We start from the raw sequence: 23,478 nt of genomic DNA on the forward strand, positions 1-23,478 counted from the left end.
TTCCCCGGACTAGACTTAACGACAATATCGTCTATATAGATTGGCATAAAAGTTTCTATGAAATCATGGAAGATCGAATTCATCGCCCTTTGGTAAGTTGCCCCTGCATTTTTCAAACCAAAAGGCATCACTACCCATTCGTAGGTACCTAAGGCTCCAGGGCAATGAAATGCCATTTTTGGGACATCTTCTTCAGCAATGAATATCTGATTATACCCAGAATACCCGTTGAGCATGCTTAAATATTCATAATCTGTGGCAGAATCGACCAACATTTCCACCACTGACATCGAATACTCATCTTTTGGGGTTACAGTATTCAAATCTCTAAAATCTATGCAAACTCTTAGCGTACCATTATTTTTTACAACTGGCACAATGTTAGCTAACCATTCGACATACCTGGCAGTACGAATGAAGTTACACCGGAGAAGTCTTTCAACTTCCTCCTTGATTTTTGACAATATTGTTGGGGCAAATCGTCTTGGATTTTGCTTCACCAGTTTCTTCCTAGGTTTGATCGGCAGTTTTAATTCGACCGACTCCCTGCTTAAATCAGGCATTTCGTCATAGTCCCATGCGAAACAGTCTTTAAACTCTCTCAGCAACTGTACCACTTCGATTAATGCTCAAGCCTCTTCACTACCGACAATGGTATTAGATTAATGCTTGACCCCAAATCAATTAGCCCTTTTCCGACATAGACATCACCAATTGTAACCGGTAAAGTAACTCGTCCCAGGTCAACCTCTTTTCTCGGAAACGTCCGTTGAATGATTGCACTACAACTAACATCTAGGACAATTGTCTCCGGTTCCGTGTACCTCCGCTTTTTAGTAAGTATGTCTTTCATGAATTTTGCATACTTAGGCATTTGCTCCAATGCTTCGGAAAACGGAATGTTCACTTGAAGTTGTTTGAATATATCCATGAACCGGGCGTAATGCCGTTCATTCTCCCTCTTAGATGGAGCATGTGGATACGGAAGGTTTTGGATTGGAGTAGCACCCACTACCTCCTTTCCTTTAGAAACTCTAGAATTCCTCTCTCTTTTCTTTTTTACTCCCTCCACTTTCACTTCATCACTCTTATTTTTTTCAACTTCCACACTTTCTTTATTTTCTACTTCACCATTTTTTTCATTTTTTTCAACTTCTTCCTCACTCCACTCCCCAACTTCAACATCAATGCTATCCTCCATTTTTTTCTCCTCATCTTTTTTCTCATCCTCTCTTTTTTCACTCTCACTAATCAACTCCCTTCCACTTCTCGTCGTTATCGCTTTACAATGCTCTTTTGGATTCGTTTGCGTGTTCGCCGAAAAAGATGGTCTGGGTTGTTGTTGAAGGTGAGAAAAACAAGAAAGGGGGGGTTTGAATTGTTTGAAAAATAAGCGCTTTTTGCAAAATGAAATCACACAATGATTTTATACTGGTTCGCTTATAACACAAAGCTACTCCAGTCCACCCGGCCAAGGTGATTTCGCCTTCAACAAGGACTTAATCCACTAATCTTGAAAGATTACAAACAACCCCTAAGAGAGAAGAAAATCTCTTAGTCCTCTCAAGTCTACAGACTACCAAGAGTCACTTGAGGAAATCAAATAAAAATTAGATACAAGATGTGTAATCTAGAGTGCTTCTAAGAAAGCAAATATTACAAACTTAAGAACAAATTTTTCACTTGATAAGCAAAAGCTTAGTGAAATTCTTTGAAGAACAAAGATGTTTTTCTTGAGCGTGATATAATTTCAGTATAGTTTTGGCTAGTTGATTTCTTGCTTACTGAATGAGATTTCTTCTCTATTTATAGGAGTTGAAGTAGAGTTGAATCTGTTGGATATTGAGATGTAGTTACGCCATTCCATTAATAGCTTCTGCAGTAGACTTTTTCTCTTAGAAGTGACTACTTACCACAAGTAGTATCTTCTCTCTTGGAAGTGGAGATTAACGTCTCTTTCTAATTGAGGAAATCCATTTGCAGAACTTTAACTTGGCTTAAACGTTACTTCATCATGATTAACAATTCTGATTAGAGTCTTTGTGTATCTGGAGAATCTTGCTTCTGATGTTATTTCTTGAAAGTTCAGATGGCGCTGATAACTTCCAGAGTTTACAGAAGGCATTAATTCAGAGTCAGAGCTTCTAGACTTTACTTCATATTCAGATGCTTCTGATACTTTGTAGTTTTGTCCAGAGTCAGAGCTTCTTGAAAGAGATTCCACTTTAGATGCTTCTGATACTTGAGATTTTGCATCTGATCTTGTATTGCATCTGATGACATCATCAGATTTATTTCTTCTTTCTATAGAACCCTGCACACTTAGAAACTTTTCGTTAGGGTGCCATTTTTGGTTTCATCCTTTGTTATCATCAAAATCATGGAGTCTGTTGTAGAACACTTTTTGTTCTTACAATCTCCCCCTTTTTGATGATGACAAAACAAATAAAATTATCAGATGAAACATGAAAAATATTAGATCAGATAGATAAAAGCTCCCCCTGAGTTAGTACTAGGGAGTTCAGAAGTTCTTACCAGAGCTTTCCAGGCAATGAGATTTCTGAAAACTTTCTGCAATTTCTTAATTTTAATGTTAGAGTTATTTAATCAGAGCTATTATTTAATCAGAGCTATTTATATCAGAACTATTTTTACAATTGTTGCAGAATGCTTAAGGTTTTAGACATAATTTTCATCAGAGCTATTTAATAATTTCTCCCCCTTTTTGGCATAATCAAAAAGGCATAAAAAAATAAAAAGTAAAAAATAAAAAGAATAATAAAGAGAAAAACACTTCAATAAAAAAAACACAAAGGCAAACAGCAGTCAAAACATCAGATTCAACAGAATATCAAAGCTAAAAAAGACAGAAGCAAAAAGACTAGGCAAGCAATCAAAATAAATCCTAAGTGCCTAAGGGTTTGGAGGTTGAGGAAGTCTCTGAAGCAACATGGCAAACATGTTCTGGATGTTTTCATTCAGAGCATCTTGCTTGTCCATCCTGGCACGAAGCTCATTCTGATCTTTCTTGATCTCTTGCTGATCTTGCTTTATCTCTTTCAGAGTGTTAAGAATCAGAGGGATCGCAGAGGAAGACTCCCCCTGAATCAGAGCCTGCTGAGCTTCAGCTTCCCGAATCCTTAGAAGTTCTGCTTCCTTTGCCAGTCGTTCTTCTTCCAACCTCTTTGCTTCTTCCTCAGCTTCCTTAGCCAATCTTTCTTCCTCTAATCTCTTGGCCTCAGCTTCTCTAGCCAGTCTCTCTTGGAGTCTTTCCTCAGAGTCTCTGATGTAGCCATTTCTGACTTGTTCAGAGATACTCTTCAGCCTATAAGACTCAGAGGTCATCCAACTAATGACTCTGTTCCAGTGTGTCCTAACAGATTTAGGATCATCACTAACTTCAGAGTTTTTAGCCAGAGACTTGATCTTCTGGACTGAGGCTTCTGCAACCTGTATAATGGCCTCCTCAAGGGTAGGTATGGTAAGTTCAGGTTCAGGTTCAGGTGAATGAGGTGGAGAGTTTTGAGGGCTGAGATTTAGAGAAGGAGGTTCAGTTTGTTGAGGTTCAGAATCTGCTTGAGGTTCAGATTCTTCAGCCAAACTCGGAGGTTCTGATGAAGCTCCTTGTTCTTAGAGGGGTTTCCTTCAACATTAGGTTTAAAGATTGTAGGGTTGATGACTTCAGTGATGCGTTTTGACCTTGGAGGAATATTGTAAATCCTTTTACCTCCAGCTTTCTCCATGTTTAGCAAGGAAGCAATTGATGCTTCAGTGATGACAATCTTCACACCCAGAACAAAAGAAACAATGAACTGGTCATCAGCATCTGCACATCTCCAGAACTCCTTCACCAGAAGAGGATAGATTGGACCATAAAGCCTGTCGAAGTAGGTTTCCCAACCTTGTTGACGAAGTTCCCTAGTGAGATCAACGCCATTTCTTCTTAAATTCTCAAAATCTACCAGCGATTCACACAGTACATCTAAACCTTCAAAGGGAGTTGAAAGGTTTATGTGTTGTTCACGGTCAAGAATGTGAGGTTCTTTGTAGACTGGGGTCGTGGTGACGCCTAAAACCATGGGTGTTTGAGTGTTTGAGGTTTGGGGATTAGAACTGGCTTCCATTTGTTGGGAGAAGTTAAAAACTTCTTGCTCTTGAGGATTCATGAAGAAAATTGATGAAGAAGATGAAGAACTGAAGGAGTTGCAGAGAAAACTTCGAGAGAGGGTTTAGGGTTTAAGAGTGAGTGAAAGTGATAAGTGTGTGAAATGTGAGAAAAGTGTTTATATACCTAAGTAAAAACGCATGCAAAACGACACACATACCAGCGTTAGACACAAAACTCAAAAAGGCACGCTTGGGGGAAAAATGATTACAGCTCATAAATGAATGTCTAATCCCACAGTTTGCACACTGCTCGAGGAAAACTCAAACGTCTGCCTTTTGAATTTCTTGACAGCTGTCTAGAAGTTCTAAAGTTTGACGCTTCAGAGTTCCACGCGTTGATGTATCTGATCTTCAGGAATACCAAGAGATTGGTTCTGAAGATTTCTAACTCAGATATCTTCTTAACAATGTAGAAGCATCAGAGTCAGAGGCAGAATCATATTTGTTTTTATCAGAATCTTATTTTATATTTTTCAGAGCCATACTTCATTCAGGACAATTTTTAATGTTCAGATTTTCTAAGATGAAAAGAAATCTATCTTCAGCTAGAGGCTTAGTAAAGATATCTGCCCATTGATGTTCTGTATCAATGAACTTCAGCGTTACTATTCCTTTCTGAACATAGTCTCTAATAAAATGATGTTTAATTTCTATGTGTTTGGCTCTGGAATGTAAAATAGGATTCTTACTCAAACAAATAGCAGCAGTATTATCACAAAAGATAGGAATGTTACTCTCAAGGATTTGTAGATCTTCTAGCTGATGTTTCATCCAGAGCATCTGAGTTGTGCACAGTGATGCTGAGATGTATTCTGCTTCTGCAGTTGATAGAGCGATAGTTGACTGTCTTTTGCTAGCCCAGGAGATTAGATTGTTTCCCAGAAGCTGGCAATTTCCAGATGTGCTTTTTCGTTCTATTCTATCTCCTGCGTAGTCTGCATCACAATAACCAGAAAGCCTATACTCTGATGTTTTCTCATACATCAGGCCCAGGTTAGGAGTTCCTTTCAGATACTTAAGAATTCTCTTAACAGCTGTTAAATGAGATTCTCTAGGATCTGATTGGAATCTGGCACAAAGACAGACACTAAAAAGAATATCAGGACGAGTAGCAGTCAGATAGAGGAGAGAGCCTATCATACCTCGATAGAGCTTCTGACAAACCTTGTTGCTTACCTCTTCCTTTTCCAGAATGCAAGTTGGATGCATGGGAGTCTTTGCAGAGTTGCATTCAGTCATGTCAAACTTCTTCAGAACGTCTTTAATGTACTTGCTTTGATGAATGTACGTGACTTCTGGAGTTTGATTGATTTGAATTCCCAGAAAGAACTTTAGTTCTTGCATTAGACTCATTTCAAATTCTGCCTGCATTAGCTTAGAAAATTCTTGGCAAACAGAGATATTAGCAGAACCAAAAATAATATCATCAACATAAATTTGGCATATCATGAGATCATTATTAAGGTTTTTACAGAAGAGTGTAGAATCAACTTTCCCTCTGATAAAATTTTGTTCCAGAAGAAAATTGCTCAGACGTTCATACCAAGCTCTGGGAGCTTGTTTAAGTCCATATAAAGATTTCTTAAGTTTGAAAATATGTTCTGGAAAGTTTGAGTTTTCAAAGCCTGGAGGTTGGTTGACATACACTTCTTCTGAAATATAACCATTTAGAAATGCACTCTTGACATCCATTTGGTATAATTTGATAGAATGATTAATAGCAAAAGATACAAGAAGACGAATAGATTCTAACCTCGCGACTGGAGCAAAAGTTTCATTATAATCAATACCTTCTTGTTGACTATAACCTTGAGCTACCAGTCGTGCTTTGTTTCTGACAACTTCTCCTTTCTCGTTCAGCTTGTTTCTGAAAACCCATCTGGTTCCAATGACATGAGTGCCTCTGGGTTTAGGAACGAGATCCCAGACATCATTCTTGGAGAATTGATCTAACTCTTCTTGCATAGCTGCCACCCAATCATTATCTTGAAGAGCTTCATCACAGGACGTAGGCTCAATCAGAGACACTAGTCCCAGAGGAATATCTTCAGAAGTTCTGAAGGTAGATCTGGTTCTAACAGGTTCATCTTTGTTTCCCAAAATCAAATCTTCAGATACGTTAATACGACTTTTAACTTTCCTTTGAATTTCTGGAGATTTAATTTCTTCAGAGTCTGGAGTGACAGTTGCTTCTGGAGTTTTCTCAGATTCTACGAGAGTGATTTCCAAATCTGCAAACTTTTCAACTAGCTTTGACTTTTCAGGGTCAAGCTTATCATCAAATCTAACATGAATTGATTCCTCCACAATTTTGGTTTCTGTGTTGTATACTCTATAGCCTTTAGAGCGTTCTGAGTATCCTAACATGATTCCTTTCTGTGCTTTGGAATCAAACTTGTTCAGATGTTCTTTAGTATTTAATATAAAGCAAATGCATCCAAAAGGATGAAAATATGAGATGTTGGGTTTTCTTCCCTTACACAGTTCATAGGGAGTCTTATCCAGAATAGGTCTAATAGAGATTCTATTCTGAATGTAACACGCTGTATTTACAGCTTCTGCCCAAAAGTGCTTTGCAACATTTGTTTCATTGATCATGGTTCTGGCCATTTCTTGGAGTGTCCTATTCTTCCTCTCTACAACTCCATTTTGTTGTGGAGTTCTAGGGCAGGAGAAATCATGGGATATTCCATTAGAATCAAATAATTCTTCAAAATCTTTATTTTCAAATTCTCCACCATGATCACTTCTGACTTTAATAATTTTAGAGTCAAATTCTTTTTGCACTTTAGAACAGAAACTGGTGAATACAGAGTGAGACTCACTCTTGTGCTTTAGGAACTTTACCCATGTCCAGCGGCTGTAATCATCAACGATTACTAGTCCATACTTCTTTCCATTGACTGATGCTGTTTTCACAGGACCAAATAAGTCAATGTGAAGAAGCTCCAGAGGCTTAGAGGTAGAAACAACATTTTTCTTTTTAAAAGATGTTTTTGAAAACTTTCCTTTCTGACAAGCTTCACACAGAGCATCTGAAGAAAACTTCAGTTTAGGTAGGCCTCTGACTAACTCAAGTTTAGTTAGCTGAGAAAGTTTCCTCATGCTAATGTGGCCTAAGCGTCTATGCCATACCCATTGCTCTTCGTGAACTGACATTAAACATTTAACATTTTGATCTTTTAAATCAGAAAGATTTATTTTATAAATGTTGTTTTTCCTCTTGCCTGTGAAAAGGACAGAGCCATCGTTCTGACTAATGGCTTTACACGTTTTTTGATTAAAGATTACATCATAACCGTTATCACTTAATTGACTTATGGATAACAAGTTATGCATTAATCCTTCTACATAAAGAACATCAGATATAGAGGGAAGAGTACCATTACCAATAGTTCCGGAGCCTCTGATCCTTCCTTTCTGATCTCCTCCGAAGCCTACAAATCCAGCGTCTTTAAGTTCCAGGCTTTGGAACATAGACTTTCTTCCCGTCATATGTCGCGAGCATCCAGAGTCCAGGTACCATGACTGGTGTCTGAACTTTGCTGCATAGGATATCTGCAACATAGATAATCTTATCTTTCGGTACCCAGAATCTCTTGGGTCCTTTTAGATTAGTCTTCCCAGAGTTTTTTATAACTTTGGGTCTTCTAGCATTCTTAAATTTTTGTTCTTGTGTGTGTGTGTAATGATATGAAAAAGGAGATTTAAGCTGGTTACTGGTAGAAGTTTTATCAGAATCAGAATCATACCCAATTCCCCTTTTATTATTCTGACTTACTCCATAAATCATGGATGCCATAATACTCCTATCTATTCCACTCTTCAGAAACTTCTGAAAGGCTTCTTCATATTTATAAATAATTTCATTTGAAGTTTGTGGTGCTTGAGACAACATTTCTTCTAATTCTAAGCTTTTCGTTTTAGCTTCATCTCTTTCTAACGTTAAAGATATGATTGTATCATCTCTTGCTAGAATTGTTGTCTCAAGTTTACTACACTCTTCAGATTTTGCTTTAAGAAGGCCTTTGATGTTTTTAACTTTTTGTTTTAATTTCTGAAGAGAGGTAAGAGTTTCTGATAAACATGATTCTAAGTCAGATCTAGAAAGTTCAGAAAATACCTCTTCAGATTCTTCATCTGAGCTGCTGGATGTGGTAGCCATAAGAGCTACGTTGGCCTGTTCATCAGAGTCAGATTCTGATGATTCGGATTCACTATCGTCCCAGGTGGCCATTAATCCTTTCTTTGTTCTGAAGGTATTCTTCTTGAAGCTTTCTTTTCTAGGGTTATCTTTCTTCAGCTTGGGGCATTCATTTCTGTAATGACCTGTTTCTTTACATTCAAAACAGGTAATATCTTTATTAGGTTTACCTTTTGAAGTTGACTCTGATCGATCCCCTCTGGGTCTTGATCTTCTGAAGTTGTTGTTGTTCCTTCTTTTCCAGAGTTGCTTAACTCTTCTGGTTAGTAAGGACAGTTCTTCTTCATCATCAGAGTCTTCAGATTCAGAGTCATCAGTGTCTGCAGTTTCTGCTTGAAGGGCTTTGGTTCTGTCTGACTTCCGTCTTTCAGGTCTGGACTTCAGCGCCACTGACTTGTTCCTTTTCTGAGGCTCATCCTCCTCTAGTTCTATCTCATGGCTTCTGAGAGAACTAACAAGTTCTTCAAGGCTGATATTGTTCAGATCCTTTGATAACTTCAGAGCAGTAACCATTGGTCTCCATTTCTTTGGCAGACTTCTGACAATCTTCTTAACATGATCTGCAGTCGTGTATCCTTTGTCTAGCACTTTAAGACCTGCAATAAGAGTTTGGAATCTGGAAAACATAGCTTCTATAGCTTCGTCATCTTCCATCTTGAAAGCTTCATATTTCTGGATCAGCGCCAGAGCCTTCGTCTCCTTGACTTGGGAGTTTCCTTCATGGGTCATCTTCAGAGAGTCAAGTATATCTTTAGCCGTCTCTCTGTTGGTGATCTTTTCGTATTCGTTGTATGATATAGCATTTAGAAGTATTGTTCTGGCCTTGTGGTGATTCTTGAAAACACGTTTCTGATCTTCTGACATTTTGCTTCTGGGAACTTCAGCTCCATTTAAGACTAGAGGTTTGTATCCATCTGTGACAATGTCCCAGAGGTCAGCATCATAACCCAGAAAGAAACTTTCGATTCTATCTTTCCAGTAATCAAACTTTTCTCCATCAAAAACAGGAGGCTTGGCATTGTAAGAATCTTTCTCATTTGAGTGGGCCATTTGTTTTTCTCGCACTGGATCTCTCTACACGGTTAAGTGTTTGATTTGAAAATCAATAACAGAGCCGGAGCTCTGATACCAATTGAAGGTGAGAAAAACAAGAAAGGGGGGGTTTGAATTGTTTGAAAAATAAGCGCTTTTTGCAAAATGAAATCACACAATGATTTTATACTGGTTCGCTTATAACACAAAGCTACTCCAGTCCACCCGGCCAAGGTGATTTCGCCTTCAACAAGGACTTAATCCACTAATCTTGAAAGATTACAAACAACCCCTAAGAGAGAAGAAAATCTCTTAGTCCTCTCAAGTCTACAGACTACCAAGAGTCACTTGAGGAAATCAAATAAAAATTAGATACAAGATGTGTAATCTAGAGTGCTTCTAAGAAAGCAAATATTACAAACTTAAGAACAAATTTTTCACTTGATAAGCAAAAGCTTAGTGAAATTCTTTGAAGAACAAAGATGTTTTTCTTGAGCGTGATATAATTTCAGTATAGTTTTGGCTAGTTGATTTCTTGCTTACTGAATGAGATTTCTTCTCTATTTATAGGAGTTGAAGTAGAGTTGAATCTGTTGGATATTGAGATGTAGTTACGCCATTCCATTAATAGCTTCTGCAGTAGACTTTTTCTCTTAGAAGTGACTACTTACCACAAGTAGTATCTTCTCTCTTGGAAGTGGAGATTAACGTCTCTTTCTAATTGAGGAAATCCATTTGCAGAACTTTAACTTGGCTTAAACGTTACTTCATCATGATTAACAATTCTGATTAGAGTCTTTGTGTATCTGGAGAATCTTGCTTCTGATGTTATTTCTTGAAAGTTCAGATGGCGCTGATAACTTCCAGAGTTTACAGAAGGCATTAATTCAGAGTCAGAGCTTCTAGACTTTACTTCATATTCAGATGCTTCTGATACTTTGTAGTTTTGTCCAGAGTCAGAGCTTCTTGAAAGAGATTCCACTTTAGATGCTTCTGATACTTGAGATTTTGCATCTGATCTTGTATTGCATCTGATGACATCATCAGATTTATTTCTTCTTTCTATAGAACCCTGCACACTTAGAAACTTTTCGTTAGGGTGCCATTTTTGGTTTCATCCTTTGTTATCATCAAAATCATGGAGTCTGTTGTAGAACACTTTTTGTTCTTACAGTTGTTCCGCTAGTTGTTTAGCAAGTTGACCGACTTGAGTTTCGAGATTTTTGATTGCCGCATCATTGCTCTTTTGATTAGCCATCGACAATTGCATAAATTGTGCCAATGTCTCTTCTAACTTTGAAGTCACGACCGGCGGTTGTTGAGGTTGGTAAGGATTTTGACGGCTAGAAGTACCACCCCCATAACCTTGGTTACGGTGATAGTTAGCCCTTGGTTGGAACCCTTGATTCCCTTGAAAATGTTGTTGTTGATTTTGAGGATGTTGTTGATACGGTTGTTGTTGTTGTTGCCTCGGTTGGTAGTCTCGTTGGTTCGCCATGTAATTCACCTCTTCGAACCCGGGAGGTGGACAAAACCCGGTGTCATGATCACCCATGCAAAACTCACAACAAGCTATTTGTTTAGCTTTTGAAGGCTCTTTCAACTCTTTTATTTGTTGAGTTAAGAGTTCAACTTGTTGTGAAATGAGTTTATTTTGGGCAAGAATAGCATCGTTTGTCCCAAGTTCAAGCACTCCCGGTTTCTTCAAAGTGTTGCCTCTATTTTGACTTTGGAGGTCATTTAGAGCCATACAGTTAATGATATCGGTAGCTTCGGCGGCGCTTTTAGACAACAAAGAACCACCCGAGGTAGCATCCAATAAAGTCTTGCAATTAGGTTGAAGGCCATTCTTGAAAATGTGGATTTGCATCAATTCGTCAAAACCATGCCCTTTGCACTTTTGAAGCATGGATTTAAATCTTTCCCATGCCTCATTCAATGATTCGTTGGCTCCTTGCGAAAACACGGAGATAGCCGTTTTGGATTCCATGAACCGGTTGTGGGAGAAAAATCTTTCAATGAACTTCTCTTCCAACACGTTCCAATCCGTCATGACTGCAGGTGTTTGATCCAAGTACCAATCTTTGGCTTTGCCGAGCAAAGCATGAGGAAGTAGTCTTTTGAACAACGGTAACTCTTGAGCTTGATCAACTCAGGCTGCCAATGCTATCTCGTAAAATTTGGTGAGAAAAGCAAAGGGGTCTTCATGGTCCATTCCGGTGAATGAACTTCCGTATAGCAAGTTAAGAGTTCCCGTCTTCATCTCGGCTTGCCTTCCTGTATGGTTGGCAAACTGAGCTGTATTCCTCGGACTATTGACACATGGTGTGGAAACGGGCGGTGGTGGTGGTGGATCCATGATAGGTGTGAACGGTGGTGGGTGTGTTGTAGAAGAACCTTCTCCTTGTTCTTGTCGTTGTCTAGCTTGTTGTCTCCTTCAACTTGTTCTGCTATTCAGTCTCCTTGCGGTTCTTTCGATCTCGGGATCAAAAAGAAGTTGGTCCTCAGGAACCTGCCCTCGCATAAACGAAAGCTGCACACTAAACCAAACAAATTAACAAGCACAAGTCAAAAATTCAGAAGTTAAAAATTCAGCAACTATTGCGATGCTCGCAATATCAATTCACAATCCCCGACAATGGCGCCATTTTGTTAGAACAGGGATAGAGTATCGGGATTTGTTATCGTCTCCATAGGGATTATGTGATATTGCCGCCGTTCGACAGTTGTTAAGTTCTTAACTTATAGTAACAAGGGGGTTTTAGTTTTCGGTTACAGTAGCTTGCATAAAAAGTAAGAAATTACGGTAAAAGTTTTGGTTTTACGATTTGAGAAAGATTGTCAAAGTTAGGGTTCGACGATCACTTTGCATGCGTATGTTCGATCAAACAAAACTCATAAACTCCATTAGATGATAAACACATTCACAAAATCCTCCCAATGTGTTTATTTCTAACACACATTATGGTTTTTCCCATTTTGATCCATTGTTGATTTCTCACACAATCTATCAAAATGACAACTTTTAGGTTTAACTTTTTAGTGAACAAACTCATTCTAAACTATCTCTAGCTAAAGAACAAGGATGGATGAAAACCTAGGTCAAGAGTTGGAAAACACCTTTCAATAATAAACCAACACAAAGAGTTACCAATAAAATAAGGTTTTCACCATACATTCATCATCAAAGAGTTTACAAATGAAGATCAACCCATATACATACAAAGCTTATGATCATCTACATCTAACCTTGACAAAATGAAAGACTTAGCTACTTATTTTCATGGTAGCTTGAATAACAAGTTTCGGAAGAAGGTTGATCAACATCCGAGTCGAAGAATCGAGATTGGATGGGAATCCACCTTCTTTTTGTAAAATATTGTTAAGAGAAGAAGAAGAATGAGAAATGGGGTTTCTAGGGCACAAAAATCACCTCTTAGCAAAAAAAAAAGTAAAAAGATGATAAAAAAAAAATCTGTTTCAAAAAGTAGCCAATACTACTTATAGAAATGGTTGCTAAGCTGTCATGCTCGCTAGGCGAGCAGAATGGTTCGCCTAGCGAGCCCCAAAATAAGTCAGCAGAAGAGCCTGCGTCCAAAGGAATCATCCCAGACAAGTTTGCATCTGTTCGCTAGGCGAACAATCCTTCGCTAGGCGAAGCCCTCGCTTCTCTCATTCGCTCCAGCGAGTCTTGATGTTTTTGCTACTGGAAGTGTTCGCTACTTGCTCGCTGGATGCTCGCCTAGTGAATACTTCGCTACTTCCCTCGCCACAACGATTTTTGATCTTTTTGGTTCTGTCCAAGTCTGGGAGTGTTCGCTGGCATCTCGCTGCGTGTTCGCCTAGCGAATACTTCGCTACCTCACTCGCCTAGCGAGCTTGCTTATGTTTGCTTTCTTTCTTGGTTCCTTTGCCATCTTTCTTGTGCCTTAGTTTTCTACTCTTTCATGCCTAATTCCTACACAATAACACACAAATTAAAGGTACCAAGATCATTTCACATAGTATTGCAAATCAACAAAAGCAAGGGCGGTTTCGAACACTTTTTCGACAAAAAAGAGTGAAAGATGCCCACATTTGATAGCTCAAATAAACAAACTTGGGCATCTAACAGTGTTGCAGCGAGTCCATTGAGCAAATGGAGGACCAGTAGTTTGGAAAACGTACCATCAACAAATTTCTCCTTGTTCTTCGAAATCAACGTGATGTGCATTGAGCATAACCACGTGTGGTAGTTTTTGTTGTCAAATGAAAGAGCAATAAGAATAAGTGCACGGCTTTCATTCGGATGCATATAGTAGGAGTTTGTAGAGTTTATTGCAAAATCGAAAAAACTCTTCTGATCCCATTGAGTTTTGATACCATGTTGATGTAACAAGCCCAACTCAACTAAAGAAGAAAAAGTTTTGCTATCGAAGAACAATTTATTTTCATACATACAAAGTGAGTACATGGACCGTATATATACCTATACATTACAAGGATAAAATTGGAAATAAGAAAATATTCTAACTACCTCCCTTAATCAACTATCGTATACTTAATTAGCTAGATTGATAGTGTCCCTTCTTCTTTATTTATATACTTTTGAGTTGCTAAAAAAAATACCAATAAGGAACTCCTTAATTTTTACTAAAAATAATCTCCTTGCTTTTTGAAACAATGAAATTTCATTTTATTAAATCATAATACTTTAATTCTACCACTTCTTCATAATTAAAAAAAATGCGATTCTAAACATTTCAATAAAAAATCACGATTCTTATTTTTAAACAAATTTTGCATTTTTTTCTTTGAATTAAAATATATTCTATTTACTTAAAATGATAGTGAAATTGATAAAATTTTAAATAGAGTACTAAACATTACTCAAAATGTGAAACGAAAATTAAATAACAAATAATGAGTATATAAGATTTTGATTATGAATGAGAGTTACAAAACAAAACAATGCATTATTATTATTATTATTATTATTATTATTATTATTATTATTATTATTATTATTATTATTATTATTATTATTATTATTATTATTATTATTATTATTATTATTATTAATATTAATACCTAAGAAGAAGAACTGAAGAAATTGACAAAATAACTAAGGTTCTAGTAATTAAAATTAGAATTACATATTGAGAATGGCACGATTATTAGATCGAACATGAGTAGTTTCAAACATAGGCAAATCCTCATAATAATACCTATCATTTCCGATCAATGCTAAATGATCTAGCTCGAAAAGATCTGAACTTGAACAACGTGCTATGTCACCATCATCCTTCTCATTTTTTCTCATAGAGTAATCTCTCAAAAGCTTCCGATTAAGATGAAACTCTATTAAAACATCCTCCACTCTATTGTTCATATTCAAAACCTCTTCTTCTTTCTTCTTACTCACTGATCGTCCAATTTTGCATGCTGCTGAAACAGACAATGCAGTTAGACTTAAATCTTCTTCTCCTCCATGCAAACATTTGTTACCGCAAACTCGATTATCTTCGTCAACAATCACACTTACTGGACAAAAGCGCACTGTTCTTTTAGCACCATTATGTGATTTATGTGATTTATCTCTTGACGTAGATATGTTTTTACTCAAACAAGAACGCGAAAACGAAGAAGCTGAAGAGCGACTTGAAGTTTGTTGCGATTTACCTTTTCTCTCTGCATTCATATCTTTGTAAGAGGAAACAGTTTTTGTTTTCTTCGTGTTTATAAACAGTGAGCTGAGAAAACTTGTGAGTTTTCGACCTGGTGAGATTGGTTGCTTCACCGTTTGGAGATTGTTGTAAAGCTTCATCGCTCTGGATTTGGATTCTGGTTTGATGAATATTCCTTCGTCTCTGGCAATCACTGGCTTAGGCTTGGCATGAGCGAAACACGGAGTTAGAGATTTAGCTCTGTAGATCGATTCTGCATCGGAGGAAGATGATAATAATACAGAACTTGAATCTGAAGAACTTGGAGTGGAACTACTTGAACCTGAAGAGCTTGGAGTGGAACTGAAGAACACAACATCTTCATCACGATCATGATGCATTTTTAGGCGAAGATTTGGTTCATCTTCATCGAATCTATAGAATTTAGTATTGATTTTTCTCATTTTGTTAACTGTTGTTTCTGTGTAGAATTTCTTATCGGAATTTTTTCTATCTTCTTCGTCAATGGTACGAAGAATCTTGTCGAGAACAAAGGAAGAGAAAGAGGGGGTTTCAGGTTGGTTATACATGTTTGTGAAATGAGTAATGAGAAGATAGTGGCAAGTTTTGAAGTTTTGAAGAAGAATGAAAAATGAATGGGAAAGAAAGATATGAAAGGTTTTTAAAGGATTTGTCACACTGGCCTATGCCGACGTGGCATTCCTTTCTTGCAAGAATTCAAAGGATTTGATTATCAATAAATAAAAAATTAAAAAGATAATAACTGTGTCCATTTTAACCATAACTATTAGTACAATAAATTTTTGACAAATTATTTATAGCTTGTCTTTAATTGCGTTGGCTATTTTAATTTATTTTTCTATTATTTTTATTTTAACTTATTTTAACTTGAACAAATTTATGTTGTTTTTAACGTTATGTTTTTATTTTTTTTGTATCATATCAAACGGATAGAAAATAGTTTGATTTTCTATTTTTTAACTTTGTCTTCTTTAACATTATTTCCCTTATATTTACTTCATGAATAAAACAAAGTGTAAAGAAAAAAATATATAAATTATTTTTTTATTAATTAAAAGCTAATTTTATTTTTAAATTGAGTCTCGCAATTTTTTAAAGATTAAAATTAAAACTTCATTTTTCATATTTTTAAAATAATCAAATGTACTATATTTGTTTAGTTATAATTAAAGTGAAAACAGTCTTAAAATGATAATAAAAAAGGAAGGAAGGTAGTATAAAAAATGATGGTTTAATTGTTGGGAGTAATTTAGAGAATGAGTTAAGGAAACAAATTTTAATAGTTACCATAACTATTCTTATACTATCTTTTTATAAATAAAGTATTTTTTACACATAATTATAGAGGTTAATCTTTCAAATCTGATTGAATTATAATAGACCACAAACTTTCTCTAAAATTATTATGTATCTTTTGTTTCCTTATTTCTTTCTATTTATGAGCCTATAAATAAAATATAAAGATTTCAATTAATAGGAATTTGGTGATTAAATATAACCGCGGGACATACGCGCTCGAATACTTTTCCATTTGCAACCTGTTTGGGTGGATTAATTTAATTTCTCAGCGGATATCCAAGGTTCTTAAATGTGTAAATGTATTTTTATCGTAAATATGAAAGAGTTTGCTAACTTGCGTCCTTAAGACACAAGTTAAAGATATTATAATTAAAAAATTTATGTGAAATAAATTAATATTTTAAATTTCAAAAAATTAAATATTCGTATTTCACGAAAATATTTTTACAAATAAGTCATTAACGTGTGCTTTTGGGACAAATGTTAGCATTAACCAATATGAAAGGGTGTTGCTAACTTGTGCCCTTAAGGCACAATTTATGTAGAGTAAAACAATATTTTAACTTTTAAAAAATTAAATACACGTGTTTCAAGAAAATATTTTTACAAATAAATCATTAAATTGTGCTCTTGAGGCACATGTTAGCATTAGTGAATATGAAAGTATTTTGCTAACTTGTGCCCTTAAGGCATAAGTTAAGGATACTACAATTAGAAAATTTATGTGGAATAAAACAATATTTTAAATTTTAAAAAATTAAATACACGTATTTCAAAGAAATATTTTTATAAATAAATCATTAACTTGTGCCCTTGAGACACATGTTAGCATTAATCAATAACCAATATGAAAGGGTCTTGCTAACTTGTGCCCTTAAGACACAAGTTAAAGATACTTCAATTAGAAAATTTATGTAGAATAAAATAATACTTTAAGTTTTTAAAAAATTAAATACACGTATTTCAAAAAAATATTTTTACAAATAAATCATTCCTGCTTTTTTATCTCAAATTATACACTGATTTGTTAATGTTATATATAAATTAAAAATATATAATTAATGTTATGTGAAAAAGAGAATAATTAATGTCATGACTTACTTAGTAATGTTTTTATTAATGGTATAAAAATAAATAATAAATCAACATAATTAGAATATAAGAGGAAGATACTTAATATTTATGGTAGGTGTAAATTAAAAGGATAGCAGGTACGCAAAGAAGGTTTTAAACTTTTAATTTGCAATTAAGCTTGTGTAAACAAAAGTTGCAATTAAGCTGATAAGACCATCATTAAATGTACAGCCTAATATGCTCAAGCATAAACAGTAAACAGACTTGAATTGATAAAAAAATTAAGAGAGATTTGGATATTTACTCTTTTTTATATATAGAATTTGACAAATTGTATTTAATAATATATTGAATTACACTAATGATATACATAAATAATTACACTCTGTTTTAACCTTTTGTTTCATTCTAATTTAATGATTATTAAATGACCATTAGTGATTCAGATAATTATTATTAAAAATAATTTTCTTTCAAATAAATTTCATATTATCAAACCATAATATCTTCTTCACATAATATACATTGATCTAGGATTCATTGGTCCCTTAAATTCAAAAAATAATATTGATTTCTAAATTCTTCAAAAATATATTATATTAATTATTTTTGTTTAATTAACAATAAAAATTAAAAAATTGATCGTTAAATTTTATCATTAATAATTCAAAATGAGTGTGTTTTGAATGTTTAAAAAATTAATATAATATTTTTTAAATTAAAAGACCAAAATAAACTATAAAATTAATATACAGAAATATATATATAGATTAAATCTAAAATAAAATAGTCACCTCACAATTTTTCTAATGACTCGCATAATTCTTCATATTAAAAGTCGTGATTCTAAATATTTTGTTAAGGAATCATGATTCTTAATAACAAAATAATTTTTCCTTATTTGTTTAAATGAATTTAATTTTTTTAAGTAAATTCTTTTCTGTTCACTTAAAAAAATAATAAAATTGACGTATTTTAAATAGAATATGAACACTACTACGTAAAACCATATTACACTGGTCCTAGTAATAACTTATTTTTGAATATTTTTTTAATTATTTATTAAAAGACATTTCACTATCGTCAATGTTAACAAGAGTGGTGAAATGTATTTGGAGTGTAATATTAGATTTTATTAGATTTAATTCATATTTAAATTATATTATTTTCTTAGTCCCTAAGTTTGTTAGAGGGTATTTTAGTATTTTATCCTATTGTAGTAACCCTAGTTTTAGCTTATAAATAGGGTGTCAATCATTGTAACTTTTAATCCTTTTTTTGTAGCCGTCATTCTCTTAATAGAATATTCATCTTTTATTCTACCTTTGCACCAACAATTGGTATCTAGAGCTCCGGTTCAGATTCATTGGGAAACACGGGAAACACGAGTGAACGTGAGGTCTTGTGTGTTTGATTTTGATTCTTAGATTCGTGTTGAATCTTGAACAAAATCTGATCAGAATTTTAATTCTGTGGGTTGGGAAACACTGTGTGAGAAATCTGAGTGTATTGTGCAAGGTAGAAAGATGAACGGAAACGGCAACATGAACACCAAACTTCCAGTATTTGACGGTAAAAACTGGAATCGTTGGATGATCCAAATGCGTGTACTGTTCGGTGCTCAAGATGTTCTAGATCTTGTCACTGATGGTTATGTTCAGGTAGCAGCAGATGCGACAGATGAACAGAAAAACGCGCAGAAGGAAGTAAGGAAGAAGGATCAGAAAGCACTGTTCTTCATTCATCAATGTGTTGATGTAAACGTGTTTGAGAAGATTGCAGATTCAACGACAGCAAAGGCTGCGTGGGACACACTGGTTAGATGTTACGGTGGTGACGCATCAGTGAAGAAGGTGAAGCTTCAGTCCCTAAGAAAGCAATATGAGAATCTCAACATGAAGAATAATGAGAAAGTTTCTGAATACATCTCCAGAGTGATTCTGATCACTAATGAGATGAAAGCGTGTGGAGAAACTCTTTCTGAAGAAACAATCATGGAGAAGGTATTGAGATCCCTTACCTCTCAATTTGATTACATCGTGGTAGCAATAGAACATTCCAAAGATCTGAGCACCATGAGAATTGAAGAGCTGCAGAGCAGTCTAGAAGCGCAAGAGTTGCGTTTGACTGAGAGAACTTCTGAAAGGGAAGTAGAGCAGCAGGCTCTGAAAGTAACTTCTGATAGGAGGTATCAGAAGCAGTCAGAAGCCAGGAGAAGATCTGATGGTGGTCAGAAGTCAGAAAGCTCAACCTCTGATAGACAAAAGAATGCTCAGAAGGGAAAAGAGAAGTATGACAAGAAGAAAATCCAATGTTATTGCTGTAAGAAGTTTGGTCACTTTGCTAGAGACTGTTGGTCAAACAAGGAGAGAAAATCAGAAGAAGCAAATATAGCCAGAAGTTCTGATGACGAATCTGTGCTATTAATGGCCTCTGAATCTGGTGATATGGATCTGATAGACTGGTGGTATATGGACACTGGCTGTTCAAATCATCTTACTGGAAACAAGAAATGGCTGGTTGACTTTGACTCTGAAAAGAGGACAAAGATCAGATGTGCTGATGACAAATATCTTAATGCAGAAGGTATGGGAAATGTCAGAGTGACTCTGAACAATGGGAAAACAGCATTGATTCAGAACGTGTGGTATGTACCTGGCATCAGAAGCAATCTGATGAGTGTGGGACAATTAATTGAGAAAGGTTTTTCAGTTACCATGAAGGACAATCTTCTGAAGCTGTATGACTGCAATCAGAAGTTGATTATGGAGTCAGAACAGGGAAGGAATAGAACATTCAAGGTGAATGTCAGAACTGCAGACTCAGAATGTCTTAGTGCAACAAGTGCTGAGAAGGAGAGTGAGCTGTGGCACAGAAGATTTGGTCATTTGAATTTCAGAAGCTTAAAACATTTGAATTCAAAGAAGTTGGTACATGGAATTCCTGCAATTAAGAAGCCTGAAAAGTCATGCAAAGTTTGCATGGAAGGAAAACAACCACGATTGCCATTTGCGTCAGAAACTGCTCCAAGAGCAAAACATGCCTTGGGAGTTGTACATTCTGATGTGTGTGGTCCATTTCCAGTAGCATCGATTGGAGGGAATAAATACTTTGTGTTATTTGTTGATGAATTCACAAGAATGACATGGGTATCCCTTATTAAGTTTAAACACGAGGTGTTTGATGAATTCAAGAAGTTCAGAATGAAGGCTGAGAATCAGAGTGGTCAGAAGTTGAAGATTCTTAGAACTGACGGTGGAGGTGAGTATAACTCCAAAGAGTTCCAGAAGTTCTGTGAGGAGAATGGAATTGAGCATGAGGTTACTGCTCCTTATACCCCTCAACACAATGGTCTTGCTGAAAGAAGAAACCGCACTTTGCTTGATATGGTGAGAAGCATGCTAAAGGAGAAGAAGCTTCCTCAGAAGCTCTGGGGAGAAGCTGTTGCCACCGCAACGTATGTACTCAACCGATGTCCTACGAAGAAGTTGAAGGAAATAGTTCCAATACAGAAGTGGACTGGAGATAAGCAAAGTGTTAGTCATCTGAAGGTGTTTGGTTCTGTTTGCTATAAACATGTTCCAGAAGCCAGAAGACAGAAGCTGGATGATAGAAGCAAAGTGATGATTCTGATAGGGTACCACAGTACAGGTGCATACAAGCTCTATTGTCCAGAAACCAATAAAATTGAATTCAGCAGAGATGTGATTGTGAAGGAATCAGAAGTTTGGAATTGGGATAAGTCTCAATCTGATTCTGATGTTAGAACTTCTGAAGAAAGGTCAGAGTTCAGAATTTCTGAGGTTGGAGTAAACTCTGACGTTGATTCTGACTCTGATAGTGATCCAGAATCTGATGTTCCAGACTCTGATGTTTCAGACTCTGATGATCCAGACTCTGATGATCCAGACTCTGATGACCCAGACTCTGATGGTAATCCAAATTCTGGTGGCAATTCAGACTCTGGAAATATGCCAGAACCTTCAGATGGTCAAAGCTCTGGAGGAAGTCAACCATCTGAAGGTAGAAACTCTGAAGTTGAAGACTCTGAACAAGTTCAGAGACCACAAAGAGTCAGAAACATCCCCAGAAGATATGCAGAATTTGACATGCTGCAAGACACTGAAGTAGACTCTGAAGGAGAAGTTATTCAGTGTGCCATGTTAGTAGACTCTGAACCCATAAGTACAGAAGAGGCTCTTAAGCAGAAGCTCTGGCTGAAGGCCATGAAAGAAGAACTTGATGCTATAGAGAGGAACAAGACTTGGAAGCTAACAGAACTTCCAAAAGACAAGAAAGCCATCAGCGTCAGATGGGTTTTCAAGCAGAAGTTAAAGCCAGATGGTTCAATTGGCAAACATAAAGCAAGGTTGGTAGCCAGAGGATTTCTACAGAAACCTGGGCTGGATTACTCTGAAGTGTTTGCACCTGTAGCAAGACATGAAACAATCAGAATGGTGATTGCAATAGCTGCTAACAGGAATTGGCCTCTGATGCATTTAGATGTAAAATCTGCATTTCTGAACGGTCCATTAGAAGAAGAAGTTTACGTGTCACAACCTCCTGGATTTGTGAAAAAGAATCAGGAAGGGATGGTGTACAGATTATACAAAGCTCTATATGGATTGAAACAAGCGCCCAGAGCTTGGAATAAGAAGATTGATTCTTTTTTCAAGAAGCAAGGCTTTCAGAAATGTGAGATGGAGTACGGTGTCTATGTTCAGCATACTTCTGAAGGAAATATGACTCTGGTATGTTTATATGTTGATGATATACTGTTGACTGGAAGTTCTGAACAGGAGATAGCCAAGTTCAAGAAAGTTCTGATGAATGAATTCGAAATGACTGATCTAGGCAAAATGACATACTTTCTAGGGATGGAGTTCAGATACTCTGAGAAAGGTATTATTTTGCATCAGCTCAAGTATGAATTAGAACTTCTGAAGAGATTTGAACTGAAGAATTGTAAGATTGCTGTCACACCTTCTGATACAAATCAGAAGCTGGACTCTGACTCTGATGGAAAGGATGTGGACGCTACAATCTTCAAACAGTTGGTTGGTTCTCTGAGGTATTTGTGCAATACCAGACCTGATATTTGTTATTCAGTTGGGATGATTAGTAGGTTCATGAGTAAACCTAAGTGGTCCCATTACCAAGCTGCAGTCAGGATTCTGAGGTATATCAAGGGAACTCTGAAGTATGGAGTATTATTTCCCTCTGGAAGAAAGGATGAGTCAGAACTTCTGAGTTATTCAGATTCTGATTGGTGTGGAGACAGAGTTGACAGAAGAAGTACGTCTGGGTACTTATTCAAATTTCTGGGAGGTCCCGTTTCTTGGTGTTCCAAGAAGCAACCTGTTGTGGCGTTGTCAACTTGTGAAGCTGAATATATTGCAGGTGCTGTTACTGCATGCCAAGCTGTGTGGATTCTGAATCTATTGCAGGATCTGAAGATTAAAGTAAACAAACCTCTGAAGCTGATGATTGACAACAAGTCTGCAATCAATCTTGCCAGAAACCCAGTGTTGCATGGGAGAAGCAAGCACATTGAGACCAAGTATCATTTTCTGAGACATCAAGTTCAGAGGGGAGTGTTAGAAGTTGTACACTGCAGCACTCAGAAGCAGTTGGCAGATGTTCTGACGAAAGCTATCAAGACTGACCAATTTCTCAGATTAAGGGATGGAATTGGCGTTACAAGTTTTGATGGAATATGAATTAAGGGATGGTATTAGATTTTATTAGATTTAATTCATATTTAAATTATATTATTTTCTTAGTCCCTAAGTTTGTTAGAGGGTATTTTAGTATTTTATCCTATTGTAGTAACCCTAGTTTTAGCTTATAAATAGGGTGTCAATCATTGTAACTTTTAATCCTTTTTTTGTAGCCGTCATTCTCTTAATAGAATATTCATCTTTTATTCTACCTTTGCACCAACATGTAAGAGTTTAACAATAATTTTCTACTTTTTCATTATAAAAGAGTTTGTCGTTATATTTCGTCATTGTT

At 36.0% G+C, this 23,478-nt stretch overlaps 1 protein-coding gene across 1 annotated transcript; it reads right to left on the bottom strand.

The window, feature by feature from the left end:
- Nucleotides 1-14,534: 14,534 nt before the first annotated feature.
- On the bottom strand, nt 14,535-15,453 carry LOC127084421 (protein BIG GRAIN 1-like B). The gene has a single exon (XM_051024865.1). It carries the CDS (start codon nt 15,447-15,449, stop codon nt 14,535-14,537), a length of 915 nt encoding a protein of 304 aa, XP_050880822.1. The 5' UTR covers nt 15,450-15,453.
- Between the last annotated feature and the right edge of the window lie 8,025 nt (nt 15,454-23,478).

The sequence above is a fragment of the Lathyrus oleraceus genome, chromosome 5, assembly GCF_024323335.1.
Source record: "Lathyrus oleraceus cultivar Zhongwan6 chromosome 5, CAAS_Psat_ZW6_1.0, whole genome shotgun sequence".
NCBI lineage: Eukaryota > Viridiplantae > Streptophyta > Magnoliopsida > Fabales > Fabaceae > Lathyrus > Lathyrus oleraceus.